Below are 20182 nucleotides of genomic sequence, written 5' to 3' on the forward strand. Positions count from 1 at the left end.
TTCCCCGTAGTGTTAGGTGAAGGGGTAAATGTAGGGGAACGGGTCTGGGTGGGTTGCTCTTCGGAGGGTCAGTGTGGACTTGTTGGGCCGAAGGGCCTGTTTCCACGCTGTAAGTAATCTAATCTAAAAATAAAGAGGGCCGAACGGTCTCTTTCTGTGAAGGTGACTGTGTAAATCTGGAATTGCATTACCGTGTTCCTGATGGACCCCTCTCCCCACCCCCCCACCGCACCTCAGCTCCGATTTCCAGAGAGAAAGAACCAATCAGCAGCAGCCTGGTGGATATCCAAAATAACGCAACCGTTGAATTTAATGAGACATTTCCCACCAGCGTTTGAAATCGTTCCAGGGCTTTGGACACCTTTGTGCAGCCAATGAAGTAATTTTGAAATGTCACTGTCACGCTGCGGGAAATGGGAGAGCCATTAACTGCACAGCAGGATCCCACAAGTAAACGATGAGGTTTTGGGCCAGGCAATACACTAAGTTTTCTTTGTCTTTGGAGAAATGGCTTCGTGTTGGACGAAGACTCGATAGCAAATGGTGCGCCGGAAAAAAAATTAAACGCGCTCTCATTCAGTGGAGTTTCAGTCCCCCAGCCGAGAGAGTGAACTCAAAGCCCCATCTGAGGATCAGCACCTTGGACAGCACTGCATTCCCTCAGCGCCACCCTGGGGGTGTCAGGCTCTGGGTGGAGGTGTCCATCCTCGAGGGGAGGGGAGACTTGAACCCAGGGTCAAAACGTGTGTTGCTGGAAAAGCACAGCAGGTCAGGCAGCGTCCGAGGAGCAGGAGAGTCCATGTTTCGGGCGTAAGCCCTTCATCAGGAATGCGACTCTCCTGCATCTCGGGTGCTGCCTGACCTGCTGTGCTTTTCCAGCAACACACTCTTTGACTCTGATCTCCAGCATCTGCAGTCCTCACTTTCTCCTCGTTATAGAGTCATTGTTGAACCCAGGGCCCCCTGATTCGGGGAGTGGGGGGGGGGGTGGTGCGGTGGGAGACCCCGAGTGGACACCAGCAGCATCCTCAGGATGGCCATCGAGTTCCGCTGGGAATACAGAACATGAGCAGCAGCAAACCCAGCCACGGGAGGTCCACACGGCACCAACTCGGGAACAGGAGCCCAGTCAGTGGGATCTTTACTGACAGGGCCAGCAATGGGTTCCTTTCACTCTTAATGCCCCTCTTCCCCCCCAACTCCCCCACCCGTTCCCCGGGTCAGGATGAAGCGTGAAACTGGATTAGTTACAAAGCAAAGGCAGCACCGTCTTCATCTCCAGGGCCCCCTCGTCCAGCTGGGGGGGGGGCGTGGGGGGAAGTTAGGGGAGGCTGGAGATGTCTCTCTTGGTGGGAGGGCCCACAGGTTTCACACCCTCAGCCTCACTCTTCCCTTCAAACATCATGATTCTGTAAAAGGAAACAAGGGTTTCGTTATCGATCTTAAAGTGTCAGTATTCCTCACGTCTCAACAGAATTGACAGCTTGAATGTATTTTTTTAATAAACGTTGAGTACTGCATTTGTGTAGTGCCTTCCACAACCTGAGGATGGCCAACTGAATGACTGCCGGGCAGTGTGGTCACCTGTTTTACCCGCAGCAGCTAACACACCCGCAGCGAGGGGCTAGGACTCTCCAAAATAGCACTTAGGGGATTGTTCTCATCCACACAAAGGGCCAAGAGCTTTCATTTTGTATCACATCCAAAAGACAGCGACACTGACAGAGCGGCACTCCCTCAGTACTGCACCAGAGCGTCAGTCTGGGTTATCGGCACAAAGGGGATTTGAACCCACAACTTCCGAACTTTCAAGACAAGAGCATTACCAACAGAGACAGACTGACCCACAGAAAGCTTTGATCCTTACTGCCGGAGTTATCCTGGGAATCACACTGTACATGGAATTCTAACTCACTGCCCTGTGATAGCATGGTCTACTGAATCCTCCCATAGCATCCTGGGATCACACTGTGCACTAAATCCCATCCATGACAGTCCTAGGATCTGACTGTCCAAGGAATTGCATCCACAAAGTTCTTGGGATCGGACTGTGCCATGAATCCCTCTTGCTAACGCTCTGGGATTGGACTGTGCACCAAAGCCTACCCACAATGCCCTAGGATATGACAAGCCAGCATGTGGTTGGCAGTTTCTCGCGTGAAAGAGGATGCAGGCCCCAAAGCAGACATTCGCCCTCCCACAGCCTCCAGCCCTTTCCCCCAGTCAGGGTAACCTCACACACAATGAACAAGCGAAGTGACTGTGCCAACCTACAACAGAACATTCATCGCCCTCTGTTCTCCAGCAGTTGCCTCTCTGTTTAAATGCAGTGTGTGTAGATTTAAGGTGGGCACGCAGGAATGCAAGTCTCATAGCGACTGCACTCTGTGTTTAACAGACAGCTGAGGCCAGCATCGCATTATCACACTCACTCCTGTTTCCAAATCCGTCAACTTGGCCGAAATGGTAAACACCAGACATTTCCCAAAACACACACACACACACACCACACACACACGCACACAGACACACACGCACACAGACACACACACACACGCACACAGACACACACACACTCTCACACAGACACACACACCACACACACACATACAACACACACACACACACCACACATGCATACAGACTCACACAGACACACACACACACAGACTCACAGAGACAGACAGAAACACACACACCACACACACTCACACAGACACACACACCACACACACTCACACAGACACACACAAACACACACACACAAACACACACACACATCACACACACACACCACACGCACACAGACACACACACTCACACACACACATGCACACAGACACACAGAGACACACAGAAACACACACATACACCACACACACGCACACAGATTCACAGAGACACCAGAAACACACACACCACTCACACACAGACATACACACACCACACACTCACAGAGACACACACACACACAAACACACACACACATCACACACAGACACACAAACGCACACAGACTCACAGACACACAGAAACACACACACCACACACTCACACAGACACACACCACACACACTCACACAGAAACACACACACACACACACACAGACTCAGAGACACAGAAACACACATACACCACACATGTACATAGACACACACACCACACACAGACACACACACACACACACACACACAGACTCACAGAGACACACAGACACACACACCACACACAGCCACACACACACACACACACACAGACTCACAGAGACACACACCACACACTCACACAGACACAGACACACACACACAAACACACAGACTCACACACACACCACACACAGACACACACACACACACAAACACACCACACACACACAGACTCACACCGACAAACACACCACACACACACTCACACACACCCACACACACTCACACCACAGACACACACAGATACACACACACAAACACCCACACCCCCACACACAGACTCACACAAACACATACACAGACTCACAGACACACAGACACACACACACACACCACACACTTACACAAACACACACACATGTGAGGTAACCACACCGAATCCTCTCACCACTGCCTGTCTCGATGTGACAAATCACACACCAGATTATAGTCCAACAGATGTATGTGAAAGTACGGGCTTTCAGAGCGCTGCTGCACTACCCCCTGTTGGGCTATAACCTGGTGTTGTGTGATTTTTCACTTTCTCCAGCCCAGTCTAACACCAGCTCCTCCATATTGTGTCTCAATGTGGACCCATCACTTTGTCACTTGCTCACTGCTAACTACAGCACCTTCCCACCTCAGAATTTCCAAACCTTCCCGAACTCTGCTCTTAACCCCAAGGACCCAAACTGTGGGATCGTACAAACCCTGGTAAGGCCTGATTAAACAGAACACACTCGGTAAAAACAATGACTGCAGATGCTGGAAACCAGATTCTGGATTAGTGGTGCTGGAAGAGCACAGCAATTCAGGCAGCATCCAAGTAGCTTTGAAATCGACGTTTTGGGCAAAAGCCCTTCATCAGGAATAAAGGCAGTGAGCCTGAAGCATGGAGAGATAGAACACATTAGGCCCCAGGCACTCTGCCTGTGGATAGCACCCTCTATTTATTTATGGACCATTTATTTATTTACTTCACTAATTTGTTTTTGTTTCCTAAAAACTCGATCCTAAGTATCTGAACCTGGGTACCTTTGTACTGTAATGCAGTGACTGGAAACTTCTGACTGTATTCATTTGATTCCATGCGACAATAAAGCTAATCCAACTCAATTCGAACAGCACAGTGGCAGTGTCCATATCCCTGGACCAGGAGGCCTGGGTTCAAGGACTGCCTGCTGCAGGGGTGTGTGCGAGTAACTCTGAACAGGTCGATTCAAAATACTTTTCACTTTCCACACAGGACGAGTGGCGACCACAGCGACACTTGGTGTGGACTGTGGTAGATGCAGAAAATTGTAGGTTAAAGAAAGAAAATTCAGAAATGTAACCAAATCTGAAACATTAACGCTGTTCCCCTCTCCACAGGCCTGCTGATGTTCTCCAGCATTCCCTGTGTCTGTTTCAGTTTTCGGCTTTTATTTGAGCACTTCCAGCTTTATTTCCTCTCTCTCTCTCTCTATTTTTACCGGTGGCTACATATACTGTAGCGTTGCTACAGTGTGGGAGCAGGCCATTCGGCCCATTGAGTCCACACTGACCCATCGAGCAACACCTGCCCCCATTATCTGTGTAACCCTGCATTTCCCATGGCTAACCTACCTGGCCTGTGCATCCCGGGATACTATGGGACTATTTAACGCCGGACATTCCACCCTAACCTGCACAGGTGAGTCCATCTCACCTAGCGCTGTATTAGAGACAAACTGAGGCAGCAAAGCGAACTGTTCGGAACTCTGCTATAAGTAATCCTTAGCAGCTTGAGGAAATATTACACTCAGCTGATAGTGGGCCTGACTGGCCATTCACATAGGGCCAGTAAGGAAGATGTGCATTTATATAGCCTCTTTCACAATCTGCAGCAATTTTTAAAATTCATTCACGGCAAGGCCAATGTTTGTTGCCCGTCCCTAATTGCCCTCAAACGGGATGGCTTGCTCGGCCATTTCTGAGGGCAGTTAAGCATCCACCACCCTGCTGTTGGTCTGGACTCATGGTACTGATGGGCAAGGATGGCAGAATTCCATTCCCTCATGGGCATTTGAGAACCAGATGGGGTTTTTTTCCCTGAATTCATTCATGGGATGAGGGTGTCGCTGACTAGGCCAGTCAACCACATTGCTGTGGGTCTGGAGTCACGTGTAGGCCAGACCAGGTAAGGATGGCAGTTTCCTTCCCTCAAGGACATCAGATTAGATTCCCTACAGCGTGAAAACAGGCCCTTCGGGCCAACAAGTCCATACCAACCCTCTGAAGAGCAACCCACCCAGACCCATTTCCCTACATTTACCCCTTTCCCCAACACTACGGGCAATTCAGCATGGCCAATCCACCCTAACCTGCACATTTTTGGACTGTGGGAGGAAACTGGAGCACCCGGAGGAAACCCAGGCAGACACGGGGAGAACGTGCAAACTCCACACAGACAGTTGCCCGAGGTGGGAATTGAACCTAGGTCCCTAGCACTGCGAGGCAGCAGTGCTAACCACTGAGCCATCCATTACATCTGCCCATTACACCCTAACATCTGCTTGGTTTCCTCCGGGTGCTCCGGTTTCCTCCCACAGTCCAAAGATGTGCAGGTTAGGTGAATTGGCCATGTTAAATTGCCCGTAGTATTAGGTGAAGGGGTAAATGTAGGGGTCTGGGTGAGTTGCGCTTCGGCGGGTTGGTGTGGACTTGTTGGGCCGAAGGGCCTGTTTCCACACTGTAAGTAATCTAAGAAATTCATGGTGGGATTTAGATTAGATTACATTACAGTGTGGAAACAGGCCCTTCAGCCCAACAAGTCCACACCGACCCGCCGAAGCGCAACCCACCCATACCCCTACATCTACCCCTTACCTAACACTACGGGCAATTTAGCATGGCCAATTCACCTGACCTGCACATCTTTGGACTGTGGGAGGAAACCGGAGCACCCGGAGGAAACCCACACAGACACGGGGAGAACGTGCAAACTCCACACAGTCAGTCGCCTGAGGCGGGATTTGAACCCGGGTCTCTGACGCTGTGAGGCAGCAGTGCTAACCACTGTGCCACCGTGCCGCCCACTAACCCAGGAATATTAGCATCAGACCTCTGCCTTGTCCTGACACCCAATTTGAATGCAGTCACTGATGTCCTCTCTGAAACCAATCTGTACACAGCAAGCTCCCACAAACAGTGACATGTCAATGACCATTTTAAGTGACGTTGACTGAGGGGTAAATACAGGATTCAGGACAGAGGGTATGTCCCTGTTCTTCATTAACTCATTCATGGAATGAGGACGTTTCTGCCCATTATCGTGGGTCTGGAGTTAGGTGTAGGCCAGGCCAGGGTAAGGGTGGCATGAGAGTGAGAGAATTGACAATAAATTCACAGTCGTCATTACACTCTCAGTTTCAGACTATTATTGAATTTAAATTCCACCGTCTGGTGTGGTGGGATTGTGAACCAGGGTCCCCAAAACGTTATCAGAGTCTTTGGATTAACAGTCCAGGGATAATACCACCAGGCCACTGTATCCTCAATCTCGGCCTAACATCAGCCGAGGCCTTGCTTTAACCTCTCACCTGAAAGCTCGACAGAATAAAACAGCTGTCTTTAGAATTTTAACCAGACCCAGACCCACTCCTGATGTGGAGTTGTGTCGAAGAGTTTCCGACCACCATCTGCACTCAGTCTGGTTCGGAGTAAACACAGACGAACCCTGACACTATACAGTCAGGTGAGCAGACCACGCTGCGTTCCTAACGCCGATTGTTGGAACTGAACGTAAACTTCAACAGATCGAAACAACACAGATGGTGTCTTGGCTCAGCAGCAAGGTCAGGCACTGAAGGGGCCATTTGGGGGTTAGCAAGGTGTGATGTCGGGGTGTCACAGGGATCAGTGCTGGGGCCTCAGCTATTTGCGATCTATATCCCTGCCTCGGATGGGCAGCGAGTGTGCGATGGGGAAATTTACTGATGATTTTAGCAAGTTTAGAGAAGTTAGTGATGATTCAAAGATTGGTTGGGAACGAAAGGATGGGAAGAGGATCTAAGTAATTGTTATTTTTAATTCACCTGCAGGATGAGAGCGTCACTGGTCAAGCCAGCACTGACTGCCCAATTACCCAAGGGGCAGTTCAGAGTCAACCCCATTGCTGTGGGTTTGGAGTCACATGTAGGCCAGACCAGGGTAAGGACGGCAGTTTCCTTCCCTAAAGGACATTAGTGACCCAGGTGGGTTTTCCCAACAATGGCTGCATGATCATCATTGACTCCTAGTTCCAGTTATTTATTGAACAAACTCTTTTCCCTGGGGTGAGGGAGTCCAGAACTTAGGTTTAGGGTGAGAGGGGAAAGATATAAAAGAGACCTAAGGAGCAACTTTTTCCCACAGAGGGTGGTACGTGTATGGAATGAGCTGCCAGAGGAAGTGGTGGAGGCTAGTACAATTACAGCATTTAAGAGGTATCTGGATGGGTATATGAATAGGAAGGGTTTAGAGGGATATGGGCCAAGTGTTGGCAAATGGGACTAGATTGGGTTGGGATATCTGGTCGGCATGGACGGGTTGGACCGAAGGGTCTGTTTCCGTGCTGTACATCTCTATGATTCTAATTCAACTTCCACCACCAGCTGCCAATGTGGGAGATGAACCCAGATTCCCACAACATTACCAGGATGGTAACCTCTTGGTTAATAATAACACAATAGAATACAGCACAGGAACAGGCCGTTCGGCCCACCAAGCCTGTACTGGTTCCTAGTCCTTATTTAGATCTGTTCCTGACTGCCCATGTGCTGTTCACCTCCCATTCCGGTCTCTTTAAGGTTACACTTTAAGTGGTGCCTGCATCCACCACCTCCACTAGCAGTGTGTTCCAGTCACCCACCACCCTCTGTGTGAAACATTTTCCCTGCTCCTCTCCCCTTAAACCTTCCCCCTCCCCTTAAACCTTCCCCCTCTCCCCTTCAATCTTCCACCTCTCCCCTTAAACCTTCCCCCTCTCCCTTAAACCTTCCCCCGCTCCCCTTAACCCTTCCCCCTCTCCCCCTAAACCTTCCCCTGCTCCCCTTAAACCTTCCCCCTCTCCCCCTAAACCTTCCCCCGCTCCCCTTAAACCTTCCCCCTCTCCCCCTAAACCTTCCCCCGCTCCCCTTAAACCTTCCCCCTCTCCCCTAAACCTTCCCACTCTCCCCCTAAACCTTCCCCCCCTCGCCCTAAACCTTCCCACTCTTCCCCTAAACCTTCCCCCTCTCCTTCTAAGCCTTCCCTCTCTCCCCTTCAAACTTCCTCCTCTCCCCCTAAACCTTCCCCCCTCTCCCCTTATACCTTCCCTCTCTCCCCTTAAATCTTCTCCCTTTCCCCTTAAACCTTCCCCCTCTCCCCTTAAATCTTCCCCCTCTCCCCCTAAACCTTCCCCCTCTCCCCTTAAACCTTCCCCCTTTCCCCTTTGACCTGTACCCTCTTGTAGTTGACCTTTCCACCCTGGGAAAAAGCCTCTGACTATCCATTCTCTCTGTGCTTCATCATTTTGTGGACCTATGTCAAGTCGCCCCCCCCCCTCATTCTCTGTCTTTCCAATGAGAACAATCTTGAGTCTATCCAACTTCTCCTCATAAAGCAAACCTTCCAGACCAGGCAGTATCCTGGTAAACCTTCTCGGCACCCTCTCCACATCCTTCTGGTCGTGTGGCAGACAGAGTTGCACGCAATGTTCCAAACGTTGCCTGAAATATTCCAATGGGGCTGGAACAGAAATTGCCAGCGATTATATTTGATTCCCAGGCCAATGAAGGCGCGTGTACTGTGTCTTATTGACCACCGTTTCCTCCTGTGTTGCCACTGTCAGGGATGTGTGGGCCTGTCCACCCAGATCCCTCTGTTCGGCGACGCCCCTCAGGGGTTCTGCCATTTATCATAACAGTCACGCCTGGAGTTGATCTTCAGCTGAGCGATACCAGTCCTGGGGCTATCACTGCCCGTACAGGGATAGCCAGGGGGTGGGGGTGAGGGGGACGAAGTGAATGAGCGAACATTTGGAAGGCAGGGAACCGTGGACTTGTCCACTCTGGCCGGACAAAGGGCAGAATGTTTTGTGATTCGAGAGAGACTGTGGGGTGTCTGAGGGTGCGGAGCATCCTGTGACATGAGTCACATTGAGGGAGTACACGCAGAAGTGATCGAGGAGGTGAGTGGGAGGCTGCTGTCGTTCACGGGAGGGATAGAATCTGAGAGCGGGGGGAGGAAAGTATCATCAGAGGGGAGGAGGAACGCTGGAGATCTGATTCATTTCGGACTCTAAGCTCTGCCCCTCCTCCCTCTGCAGAAGCTGCTGAGATTGTACAAGCCATTCCCAAAACCAGAGGTATCTTGTTACAATTGAACTGGGCATGAGTGCGATCACAGTCAATAGATGTGAGGCTGGAAAAGCACTGCGGATCGGACAGCATCCGAGGAGCAGGAATAGCCGAATCAGCCCAAAAACGGTGACGTTCCTGCTCCTCGGCTGCTGTCTGACCCACTGTGCTTTTCCAACCCCACACGTACTGACTGTTACATCCAGCACCTGCTATCCTTACTGTCTCCACGAGTGAGATCACATCCGCAGGACCCTCTGGAAGAAGGAATTCCAAGGATTCGTCACCGTCGGAGTCAGGAAATTCCTCCCCCACTTTGTCCCCGTTGGTCCGGACAGTGTTGGTTACTCACCCCTGCTGTATACAAACAGAAACCCCTCTGATCGTCCAACCAATCAAACCCCTTAAAAGGGAACGGTCGCTGAGGTTACTAGTTGAGGACATTAACAGCAAAGGGGAAAGGTGGGAGAACTGAGGGGGCAGGGGTTTAGTACCATAGGATGGATGTGAAAGTGGAGTACCACGGTCTCTTTTGTTCAAGAAAGGACGTGCGGTGGCTCAGTGGTTAGCACTCCTGCCTCACAGCGCCAGGGTCCCAGGTTCGATTCCAGCCTCGGGCGACTGTCTGTGTGGAGTTTGTACATTCTCCCTGTGTCTGCGTGGGTTTCCTCCCACAGTCCAAAAATGTGCAGGTTAGGGTTGACTGGCCATGCTAAATGGCCCATAATGTTCAGGGATTTGCAGGTTAGGGGTATTAGTCAGGGGAAATGTACAGTAATAGGGTAGGGGAATGGGTCAGTGTGGACTTGTTGGGCCAAATGGCCTGTTTCCATACTGGAGGGATTCTATGAAGAGTGACCGAGTGGATTCCTGGGGTGAAAGGGGTTATCACACGAGGGAAGGTTAGGCCTCAATCCTGTGGGACTGCGAGGACTGAGTGTGATCTTACTGAAGCGTGTAACATCCCGGGGGGGTGGGGTGGGGGGATGTGCCAGGGCAGGTGCTGAAAAGAAGCTTCCCCTCTTGGGGAGACCAAGGTTTGGAGGTGTTGGGCTTGGACTGGGGGGGTACAAAGTTAGAAGTCACCCCCCACCAGGTGAAAGTCCAGCAGGTTTATTTGAAACCGCAAGCTTTCGGAACGCTGCTCCTTCCACTTCTCCAAAGGGGGAGACTAAAACTAGGGAACGCCAAGATAAAAATAGGGGATAGAACCAAGAACAGCTGATACTGGAAATCTGAAACCAAAAGTGCAGGAGCAACTCAGCTCCGTGGAGAGAGAAAAAGGTGGGGTCCATTGTCACTCCTCTTTGGAGGATGAAGAACATCGAACACAGAACATTCCAGCGCAGTACAGGCCCTTCGGCCCTCGATGTTGTGCCGCCCTATGAAACCAGTCTGAAGCCCATCTAACCAACACCATTCCATTCTCGTCCATATGTCTATCCGATGACCATTTCAATGCCCTTAGAGTTGGCGGGTGTCCCACTATTGCAGGCAGCGCATTCCACACCCCTGCTAAACTCTGAGTAAAGACAAGAAGGACGGAGAATACTCACATTCGGAGGATGGCTGAACGTTTGCCAAGCATCATGGTGACAAAGTGCCGGTAGGAGATGGTCTCGCTGCTGCCCCCTGTCACCTCAGCAATCAGCTTCTTCACCTCCAGGTGAGTCTTCGGCACTCCCAGTTTCTCCAGCATTTGTTTCAGACTCATCAGATCTGAATGGGACAGGCCACATTGAAGTCCTTTGAGAACAGTATCACTGGCCAACCTCCCACAAGGGGTTAAAGAGGCCAATCAGCCCTTCTGCTTAACACCGATGCTAACCCCAACATTGACTTGACCCTGGAGATGTTGTCTCCATTCATGGTATTGACATAGCTCCTGGAGGTACCTTTTCCCCCTGGGAGTGGGGGGAATGGTCACATGAATCACAGGTTAATGATTTACGCTCCCCCCACTTTGGCCTCTTCCATTGCCCCAGATTTAGGTCATGGGCTCCCAACTTCCATATTTTAAAGGGGGTTCATTGGCCGAAACAAGTGGGGACACGGGGACCAGCCCCTCCCTCCAGAAGCAATTCCTTTTGGAAAATATGCCAGCCACAGAAACAGGCCATTCAGTCCATCCAAGGTAGTATTTATGCTTCATATGAACCTCCTGAAATAGGGCAAGATGACCCTGACCCTATCCTTCCATCCCTCTCTCCATCCTCGGTTTATCCAGCTCCCCCGCCCAATATGGCATCAAATCCCGTCACCCTGACCACTCCCAGTGGTTGCCCACTCCCCATTCTCACTGCTCTCTGGGTAAACAGGTTTCTCTGTAGCTCCCTGATTGCATTGACTGGACATTATCGGGTGTATTAGTTATGTTTGTTTGCATAGAGACACAGGAGTAGGAGTTGGCCATTCAGCCCCTTGAGTCTATCAGAGCTGATCATCTTCCTCAAAGCCACTTTCCCCTTCCTCCCTCTGTATCCCTTGATATCGTTAGTTATTAGATTAGATTAGATTACATTACATTACAGTGTGGAAACAGGCCCTTTGGCCCAACAAGTCCACACCGACCACCCCAACATTTACCCCTTACCTAACACTACGGACAATTTAGCATGGCCAATTCACCTGATCTGCACATCTTTGGACTGTGGGAGGAAACCGGAGCACCCGGAGGAAACCCACGCAGACACGGGGAGAATGTGCAAACTCCACACAGACAGTCGCCTGAGGTGGGAATTGAACCCAGGTCTCTGGCGCTGTGAGGCAGCAGTGCTAACCACTGTGCCACCGTGCCGCCCAATGAGACATCTCTAAATCACAGTGGCTCAGTGGTTAACACTGCTGCCTCATGGCGCCAGAGACCCGGGTTCAATTCCAGCCTCGGGCGACTGTCTGTGTGGAGTTTGCATGTTCTCCCTGTATTTGTGTGGGTTTCCTCTGGGTGCTCCAGTTTCCTCCCACAATCCAAAGGTGTTTAGGTTAGGGTGGATTGGCCACAGGAAGTTGCCCATAGTGTTCAGGGATGAGCAGGTCAGGTGGGTTAGCCATGGGGAATGCAGGGTTTACAGGGATAGGTCAGGCGATGCTCTTCGCAGGTCAGTATGGACTCGATGGGTCGAATGGCCTGTTTCCACACTGTTAGGATCCTACGAATCTAGCTTGAACTTCTTTAACACTGGAACCTCCAGCACCCTCTGATTAAGGAGATCCCACCACGTCTTCAGCCCCCCTGGTTTAGTCAGCGTCAGCTCCTCCCCCCTGCCATGTACAAAGAGAAACCCCTCTGATTGTCCATCCTATCAAACCCCTTAAAAGGGAAGGGACAGTGAGCTTATCAAGCAGCAGGGGAAAAGGTGGGAGAACTGGCCCATCCAGGGGGTGAGTGTCGGCTTGGAGTTCATCAAGAACATGTTTAGAGGGTGTGGTGCCAGGGAGAGGGTATGGAGGGCAGAGGGAAGGTAGTTCTCTGGATAGGTGTGTGCCAGACGGGCTGAATGGCCTTGCTCATTATAGCAGGTTGGGGAGGCATTTAGTGAATGGCAAATGTGCAAACCCAAGATTGAACGGGGTGTTCCTTTCCACAGATGCCCGTGAGTCACTGTCTGTGATGACTCCACAAACTCTTCACCGACCTGTGAAACAGAACAGGAGGGGTCTGGCCTGAAAACAAGACTTGCAAGAATGAACCAAGAGTTATTCATTGGGTCAGAACTGAGGAACCAACCAAGAGTTATTCATTGGGTCAGAACTGAGGAACTCCCTTCCCAACATCTCCACCATCACCATAACAGCCATCTTTGGCCAGAGACACCCACATCCCTAGAACGAGTAAGAACAATAAATTGTTCAGAGACTCCTCTTGATCACTGCCCAGCTACAGCCACTCTGGGTACACTGTGGCATTGTTCCATCAGCCTCCTACACTGACAAATCTCCTTCGCTTTCAAACCCTAACTCAGGAGGTTATTTACTGGAGCTTAATGTTATCATGGGTTTCAGACAGAGTACTGAAGGGGAATCTGTTTTCCCAGCTGGATAAGTTAATAATAAAAGGACGCAGACCTAGGAACATGGGCAAGAGGGAAACAGAAAGGTCAGGAGGTTTTCATGTATCCAGCGAGTCATGAGAGCAAGGAGCAGATTCAAGAATCGCATCAATACTACGGAAAATAAAATTTTCCAGGCTGTGAGAAAAGGGCCAGAGTGAAGTGGGATGAATTGGGTGGATTTTCTGAAGAGCCAGTACATGTGCAATGGGCTGAACAGCCTCCTGCTACACTGGGTGGTTCTGAGATGCCTTTATTTCAGTAATGAGCAGGTGGGGGTGGCGGGGACGTTAAATAAATGAGAGCAAGTGAAGTTAAAGGTTTGTGGTAAAGTGCTGCTAATTCACTAGGAATCAACATCTGGTCACCACCCTCTTAACACTTTGTAAAGGACACAAGGATTATGGAGACCATTCAGCCCCTCGACTCTACACTGCTATTCAACTATGGCTGATCTTCTGCTTCAACTCCATGTCCCTATGTCCTCACTGTCCACAGTTTATCAGTCCCTACCTTGAATATATTGAAAAGGAACGGGAATGGGAGAAGGCCACTTGGCCCCTCAAGCCTGTACTATCACCTGAGCATTTCACAGTTTCAGCAGGATGAGAGTTCCGAAGAATGTCAAGCTGCTGGGTGAAGGAATTACTCCCCCATCCTGAAATAACGAGCCCTTTAAAAACCGAGAGAACTACAAATCAGAAACAAAAACAGAAATGGCTGGAAAAACTCAGCAGATCTGGCAGCATCTGTGGAGAGAAATCGGCGTTAATGTTTCGGGTCCAATGACCTTTTTCCAGAACTGGACCTGAAACGTGAACTCTGGTTTTTCTCTCCACAGATGGTGCCAGACCTGCTGAGCTTTTAAAGCAGTTTCTGTCTTTGTAACCAACTTTTTATCCTGAGCCTGGTTGCTTTTATTCGTTCACAGGACATCACTGGCCAGGCTAGTGTTTACTACCCATCCCTAATAACCCAGAGGGCAGCTAAAAGTCACATGTGGATCAGACCAGGTAAGGATGGCAATTTCCTTCCCTAAGTGACATTTCCGTGACTTTTACCAGGTGAGTTTTACCAACAGTCATGATCAGGGGTCCTCATTCGACTCTTCATTCCAGACTTTTACTGAATTCAAATTCCACCATTCGAACCTAAGTTCAGATTAGATTAGATTCCCTACAGTGTGGAAACAGGCCCTTCGGCCCAACAAGTCCACACCGACCCGCCGAAGCGCACCCACCCAGACCCATTCCTCTACCCTATATTTGCCCCTGACTAATGCACCTAACACTATGGGTATGATTAATTAATCTGACCTGCACACGTTTGGACTGTGGGAGGAAACTGCAGCACCCGGAGGAAACCCACGCAGACACGGGGAGAACGTGCAAACTCCACACAGACAGTCACCCGAGGCTGGGATTGAACCTGAGTCCCTGGTGCTGTGAGGCAGCAGTGCTAACCACTGAGCCACCGTGGCGCCCAAAGCATGACCTGGATCTCTGGATTAACAGGTTTAGTCAGCTCAGGTTCCTCAGTTCTGACCCAACTCTTGGTTCATTCTTGCAAGTCTTGTTTTCAGGCCAGACCCCTCCTGTTCTGTTTCACAGATCGGTGAAGAGTTTGTGGAGTCATCACAGACAGTGACTCACGGGCATCTGTGGAAAGGAACACCCCGTTCAATCTTGGGTTTGCACATTTGCCGTTCACTAAATGCCTCCCCAACCTGCTATAATAAACAAGGCCATTCAGCCCATCTGGCACACACCTATCCAGAGAACTACCTTCCCTCTGCCCTCCATACCCTCTCCCTGGCACCACACCCTCTAAACATGTTCTTGATGAACTCCAAGCCGACACTCACCCCCTGGATGGGCCAGTTCTCCCACCTTTTCCCCTGCTGCTTGATAAGCTCACTGTCCCTTCCCTTTTAAGGGGTTTGATAGGATGGACGATCAGAGGGGTTTCTCTTTGTACATGGCAGGGGGGAGGAGCTGACGCTGATTAACAGGTCCAGTAATAACACCATTGGGCCATCACCTCCCCCATGATCCTTTACTCTCAAGATGGACCAGGAGCAGGACAATGGAACGAGTTTAGGTTTGGGATTATGTTCAGTATGGACTGGTTGGACCACACGTTTAGACTCCTTCTCCTATCCTGCTGTCCCGTCCTGTCCTGCCACCTTCAATGACCATAGAATCATAGAGTCCCCACAGTGTGGAAACAGGCCCTTCGGCCCAACAAGTCCACACCAACCCTCCAAAGAGTAACTCACCCAGACCCATTCCCCTACATTTACCCCTGACTAATTCACCTAACCTGCACATCCCTGAACACTGTGGGTAACTTAGTATGGCAGGAGAAAGATTAACGTTCGACTCAGTGTCATGTCAACCTCAGACAGAGTAATCAGCTGGTTGTGTGTGTGTGTGCTATACATCCTGGGACTTACCGATATCATCTTGGTCATTGAGGTCAAATTCCATGTACTTCTCTGCAAAAAACACACAGATAGAAACATGACGAGGTGAACCCCAGTGTCCTGCTGCCTACAGTAACAACAACAGCTACTGGCATTCCCTCACCGATAAACCTCATTCATATTAAAAACTAGACTTGGAATTGCGCGAGTCTTACATTCCTGGGAAATGGCCAGAAACAGAAACTTGCATTGATCTAGCACCTTTCAGCTAGTCCAACATACCAATGCCCTTCACACAAACACTGTCAGACACCATTCCACATCCAGCACCATCACGAGATGTTACGACGGGTGACCAAAGTGCTCGGACAAAGAGAGGGATTTTAAGGAGAAGAGACAGAGAGAAGGCGGGGGGAGGGGGAAGGGTTTGGGGAGGGCATTCCAGAGCCCAGGGCCCAGGCAGCTGAAGGCACAGGTGCCGATGGCAGAGTAATGGGAATCTGGATTCTCCAAAGGCTGGAATTAAAGGAATGCCAACACCCCAGGAAGTTGGGGGCTACAGGAGGTCGGGGGCTACAGGAGGTCAAAAGGAATGGGCTGGGATTTGAAAACCAGGGCAAGAGCTGTGAAATGGATGTGTTTGGCAACGCGCAATGCACAGCGTGAGTGTGGAAGCAGGCGGCCGAGTGCTTTGCTGGGAACAAAGGTGTGGATGAGTTTCAGCAGTGGATAGGCTGGGCCAAGGGCAGAGACAGAGTGATGTCCCAGGGTGGTCAGAGTGATAGAGCCCTCACTCGGGCTGCAATAGACCAATGGGTTGCACCATCACCATCTTCCCAAGGACAGCTCGAGATAGCCAATGACTTGCATGGAGACCCACAGCCAAGACTGGCCCCATACTGGACCGGGTATAACTGAGGGACATTGGAGCAGGATTACTCTGTGGGTGCCATCCCCATCCTGAGTGAACCAGAGTGACCCTCAGGAACCCTGGGGGAGGGGCTGAATTTAATAAGTAGATTCTTTCCCACAAACTCGACGTGCAGTCCACCGAAACTGCAGTCATCGGTGCTGAAGGACCACTAACCATACATGAAGCAGCTGGGAACACCATTGCTTCAGGTGGAGCAGCCTCCAGGCTGCTAAAACACACACAGATTGTTAACTTGGCCAAACAGCAAGGAATTCTGGGTACATTGGTCAAGTAAAACTCTGAAATCACAACACCACATGCTAGACACAGTGCAAACATGGCAGGCAGGTGCTAATGACATTAGTATAATGTAAAAGGTAAGTTATCCTGGACAGACACCCACAATAACGTATCCACAAAAACATGGAGAGCCCACACAGAAAGGCACTGGGTCCTCCTAAACTAAGGAACTAACAATGGTACACCTTCAAAATGAGTGACTGTTTCAAACCATGAAATGAATCTCTCTGATTGGCCAGAACGGTAGACAGTTCCAGAAAACCATCGAAGAAACTGAGTTCATCGACAGAGCAATCTCTCTTAAACCTTCTGAGGAGGTCAGCATTGTCAAAGGCTGTTAACTGTCTGGTGACAGAGAGAAGGAAGACAGCAAGAGAGGGTGGGGCCCCGTGATGGATTACTGCATTTCAGGAGCACCTCCTGCGGCAGCTCAACGCTAAGAGCAGTAAATGGAAGAGCTAAAGCTCAAGATGAAAATGTATCTGCTCTTGGTTTAACTGCACACCATCACTGAGTCAATCACACAGTGTCAGTATATCAATCACAGTATCAGTGTATCAATCACACAGTGTCAGTGTATCAATCACACAGTGTCAGATTATCAATCACACAGCAAGATCCCACAAACAGCAATTCAATAATGACCACGGGGCTTTTTTTCTGCATGGTGTTAATTTGAGGAGATATGTCAACCACAAGAAGAGGGACAATTCCCTGGGTCATACACACAAACCAGTCCTCGGTATTTCCCAACCAGACAAGTCCACAGTTACTAGTATGGCCAACACGGAAACTGCACTGACCCCTTGCTCCTTCATTGATGTGTCCACCTGGATTTTCACACTGCAGACGCGACAGGGCGTGTACCCAGAACCTCTCGATTCAGGGGCTACAGCTGCTGACGGTGACAGTCGTGGCGGGGGGGGGGGGGGGCATAGGGGTGGGGGTGGGGGCGGGTAACAGGAATACTCTGCAACTTACTTTTGAAAGATTCCAGATTTTCTGCCAGATTTTCTTCATCCTTGTACTTCTCATCTTCGAGAAATTCCTGAAGGTTCCAAACGCGAAACGATAAAAGCATTAGGTGGTCGATTTACACCGTCAATGACACTTCCCTCCCAGATCGTCTCAACACCTTCCGTGCTCACTCTGAGTTGAGTTTCGGCGGAGAGGTAACACCTATTCCAACAAGTCCTGACAAACCGATCCCAACAGTCACTGCATCAGAGGTCAGTTCATGTGAATCCAAGGAAAGCAATGGGACCAGATGGAATACCAGGCCATGCACTCAGAGCATGCGCAGATCAACTGGCAGAGGTCTTCTCAGACATCTCCAACCTCTCCCTGCAGCAGGCCACTGTCCCTGCCTGTTTCAGGAGGGCCAACATCATCCCTGTGCCTAAGAAGGTTCATGCAGCATGTCTCAATGACTACCACCCAGTGGCCCTAACCTCGGTGGTCATGAAGTGCTTTGAGTGGCTGGTTTTGGCATTAATCAACTCCAGCCTTCCCGCTACTCTTGACCCACTCCAATTTGCCTTTCGGACCAACAGATCTACGTCCGATGCTATGTCAGTTGCCCTTCACTCCTCCCTAGAACTTCTTGACACCAAGAACAGCTACATAAGAATCCTACTCATTGACTGCAGTTCAGCCTTCAACACTATTATCGCCATGAGACTGATTACTAAACTTAGGGATCTCAGACTAAACCCCACTCTCTATAACTGGATTCTCAGTTTCCTGACCGACAGGCCACAATCAGTGAAGACTGGGGACAATATTTCATCCTCACGAACACTCAACACTGGACCCTCCCAGGGCTGCGTACTCAGCCCCCTACTGTACTCACTGTATACCCATGACTGCATCACCAAATACCAGACTAATGCCATTTATACATTCGTTGATGACACCACCATAGTCAGTCAAATCTCAGATGGTGACGAAACAGACTACAGACGGGATGTGGAAGACCTGGAAAAACGGTGCACTGAGAACATCTTAGCTCTCAATGCCAGCAAAACCAAGGAACTCATTACTGACTTTCGGCAGAATGTTACTCATGCCCCCTGACACATTAACAGCACAGAGGTGGAACGAGTGGAGAGTGTCAAGCTCCTGGGGGTGGTCATCCACAACAAACTTTCTTGGACTCTTCACGTGGACACACTGGTTACAAAGGCCCAAGAATGTCTCCTCTTCCTCAGGCAGTTGAGGACATTTGGCATGACGGCGAATACCCTTGCCAACTTTTATAGATGCGTCATCGAGAGCATTCTGTCTGGATGTTTCCCTACCTGGTATGGCAACTGTACCATTCAAGATCAGAGACGGTTACAGAGAGTGGGGAATTCGGCCCGGACAATCACAAAGGCCAACCTCCCATCTATAGAATCAATCTACCAGGCCCGCTGTCCAGGAAAGGCCGCCAGCATTCTCAAAGATCCATCCCACCCTGACAATGCTTTTCTACAACCTCTACCATCTGGGAGAAGGTACAGAAGCCTGAACACACACACACACCAGACGGTTTCACAACAGTTTCTACCCGACTGTTGTTAGAATACTGAATGGACTCCCAAACTCTTAACATTCGCCTGTACCGGTGTCGTTGTTTTTGCCGCTGTTTACCTATTATTTACTTAACTCTGTGATCTGCCTGTGTTGCTCGCAATACACTCGGTACATGTGACGATAAATCCAATTCAATTCAATCCACAAGCCACCAATCCCACTTCTCCATGATCTTCATTCCCCACCCAGAGTCCAACTCATTTTAAACCTGAAGACGGTGAACTAAACTCTCTTTGTGGGGTCAGTATTTGCAACGATCTTCACAGGTGAGGTGCAACAAGTTGGGAAATGGGGTGAAACACGGGAAGGATGTTCCTGATGAGCAGGGAGTCCAGATCCAAGGGGTTGCAGTTTAAGGATACGGGGGGGGACATTTGGGATGGACACGAGGAAA

The 20182-nt window shown here is 50.1% G+C and overlaps 1 protein-coding gene across 1 annotated transcript; it reads right to left on the bottom strand.

Annotated features, from left to right (window-relative positions):
- Positions 1-868: 868 nt before the first annotated feature.
- LOC140469304 (allograft inflammatory factor 1-like) lies at positions 869-18256 on the bottom strand. Its single transcript, XM_072565673.1, has 4 exons — positions 18193-18256; positions 16029-16070; positions 11081-11243; positions 869-1409 (listed from the first exon to the last, which is right to left on the bottom strand). Exons 2-4 carry the CDS (start codon positions 16060-16062, stop codon positions 1322-1324), a joined length of 285 nt encoding a protein of 94 aa, XP_072421774.1. The 5' UTR covers positions 16063-16070; positions 18193-18256; the 3' UTR covers positions 869-1321.
- Between the last annotated feature and the right edge of the window lie 1926 nt (positions 18257-20182).

Source organism: Chiloscyllium punctatum, chromosome 49 (assembly GCF_047496795.1).
Source record: "Chiloscyllium punctatum isolate Juve2018m chromosome 49, sChiPun1.3, whole genome shotgun sequence".
NCBI lineage: Eukaryota > Metazoa > Chordata > Chondrichthyes > Orectolobiformes > Hemiscylliidae > Chiloscyllium > Chiloscyllium punctatum.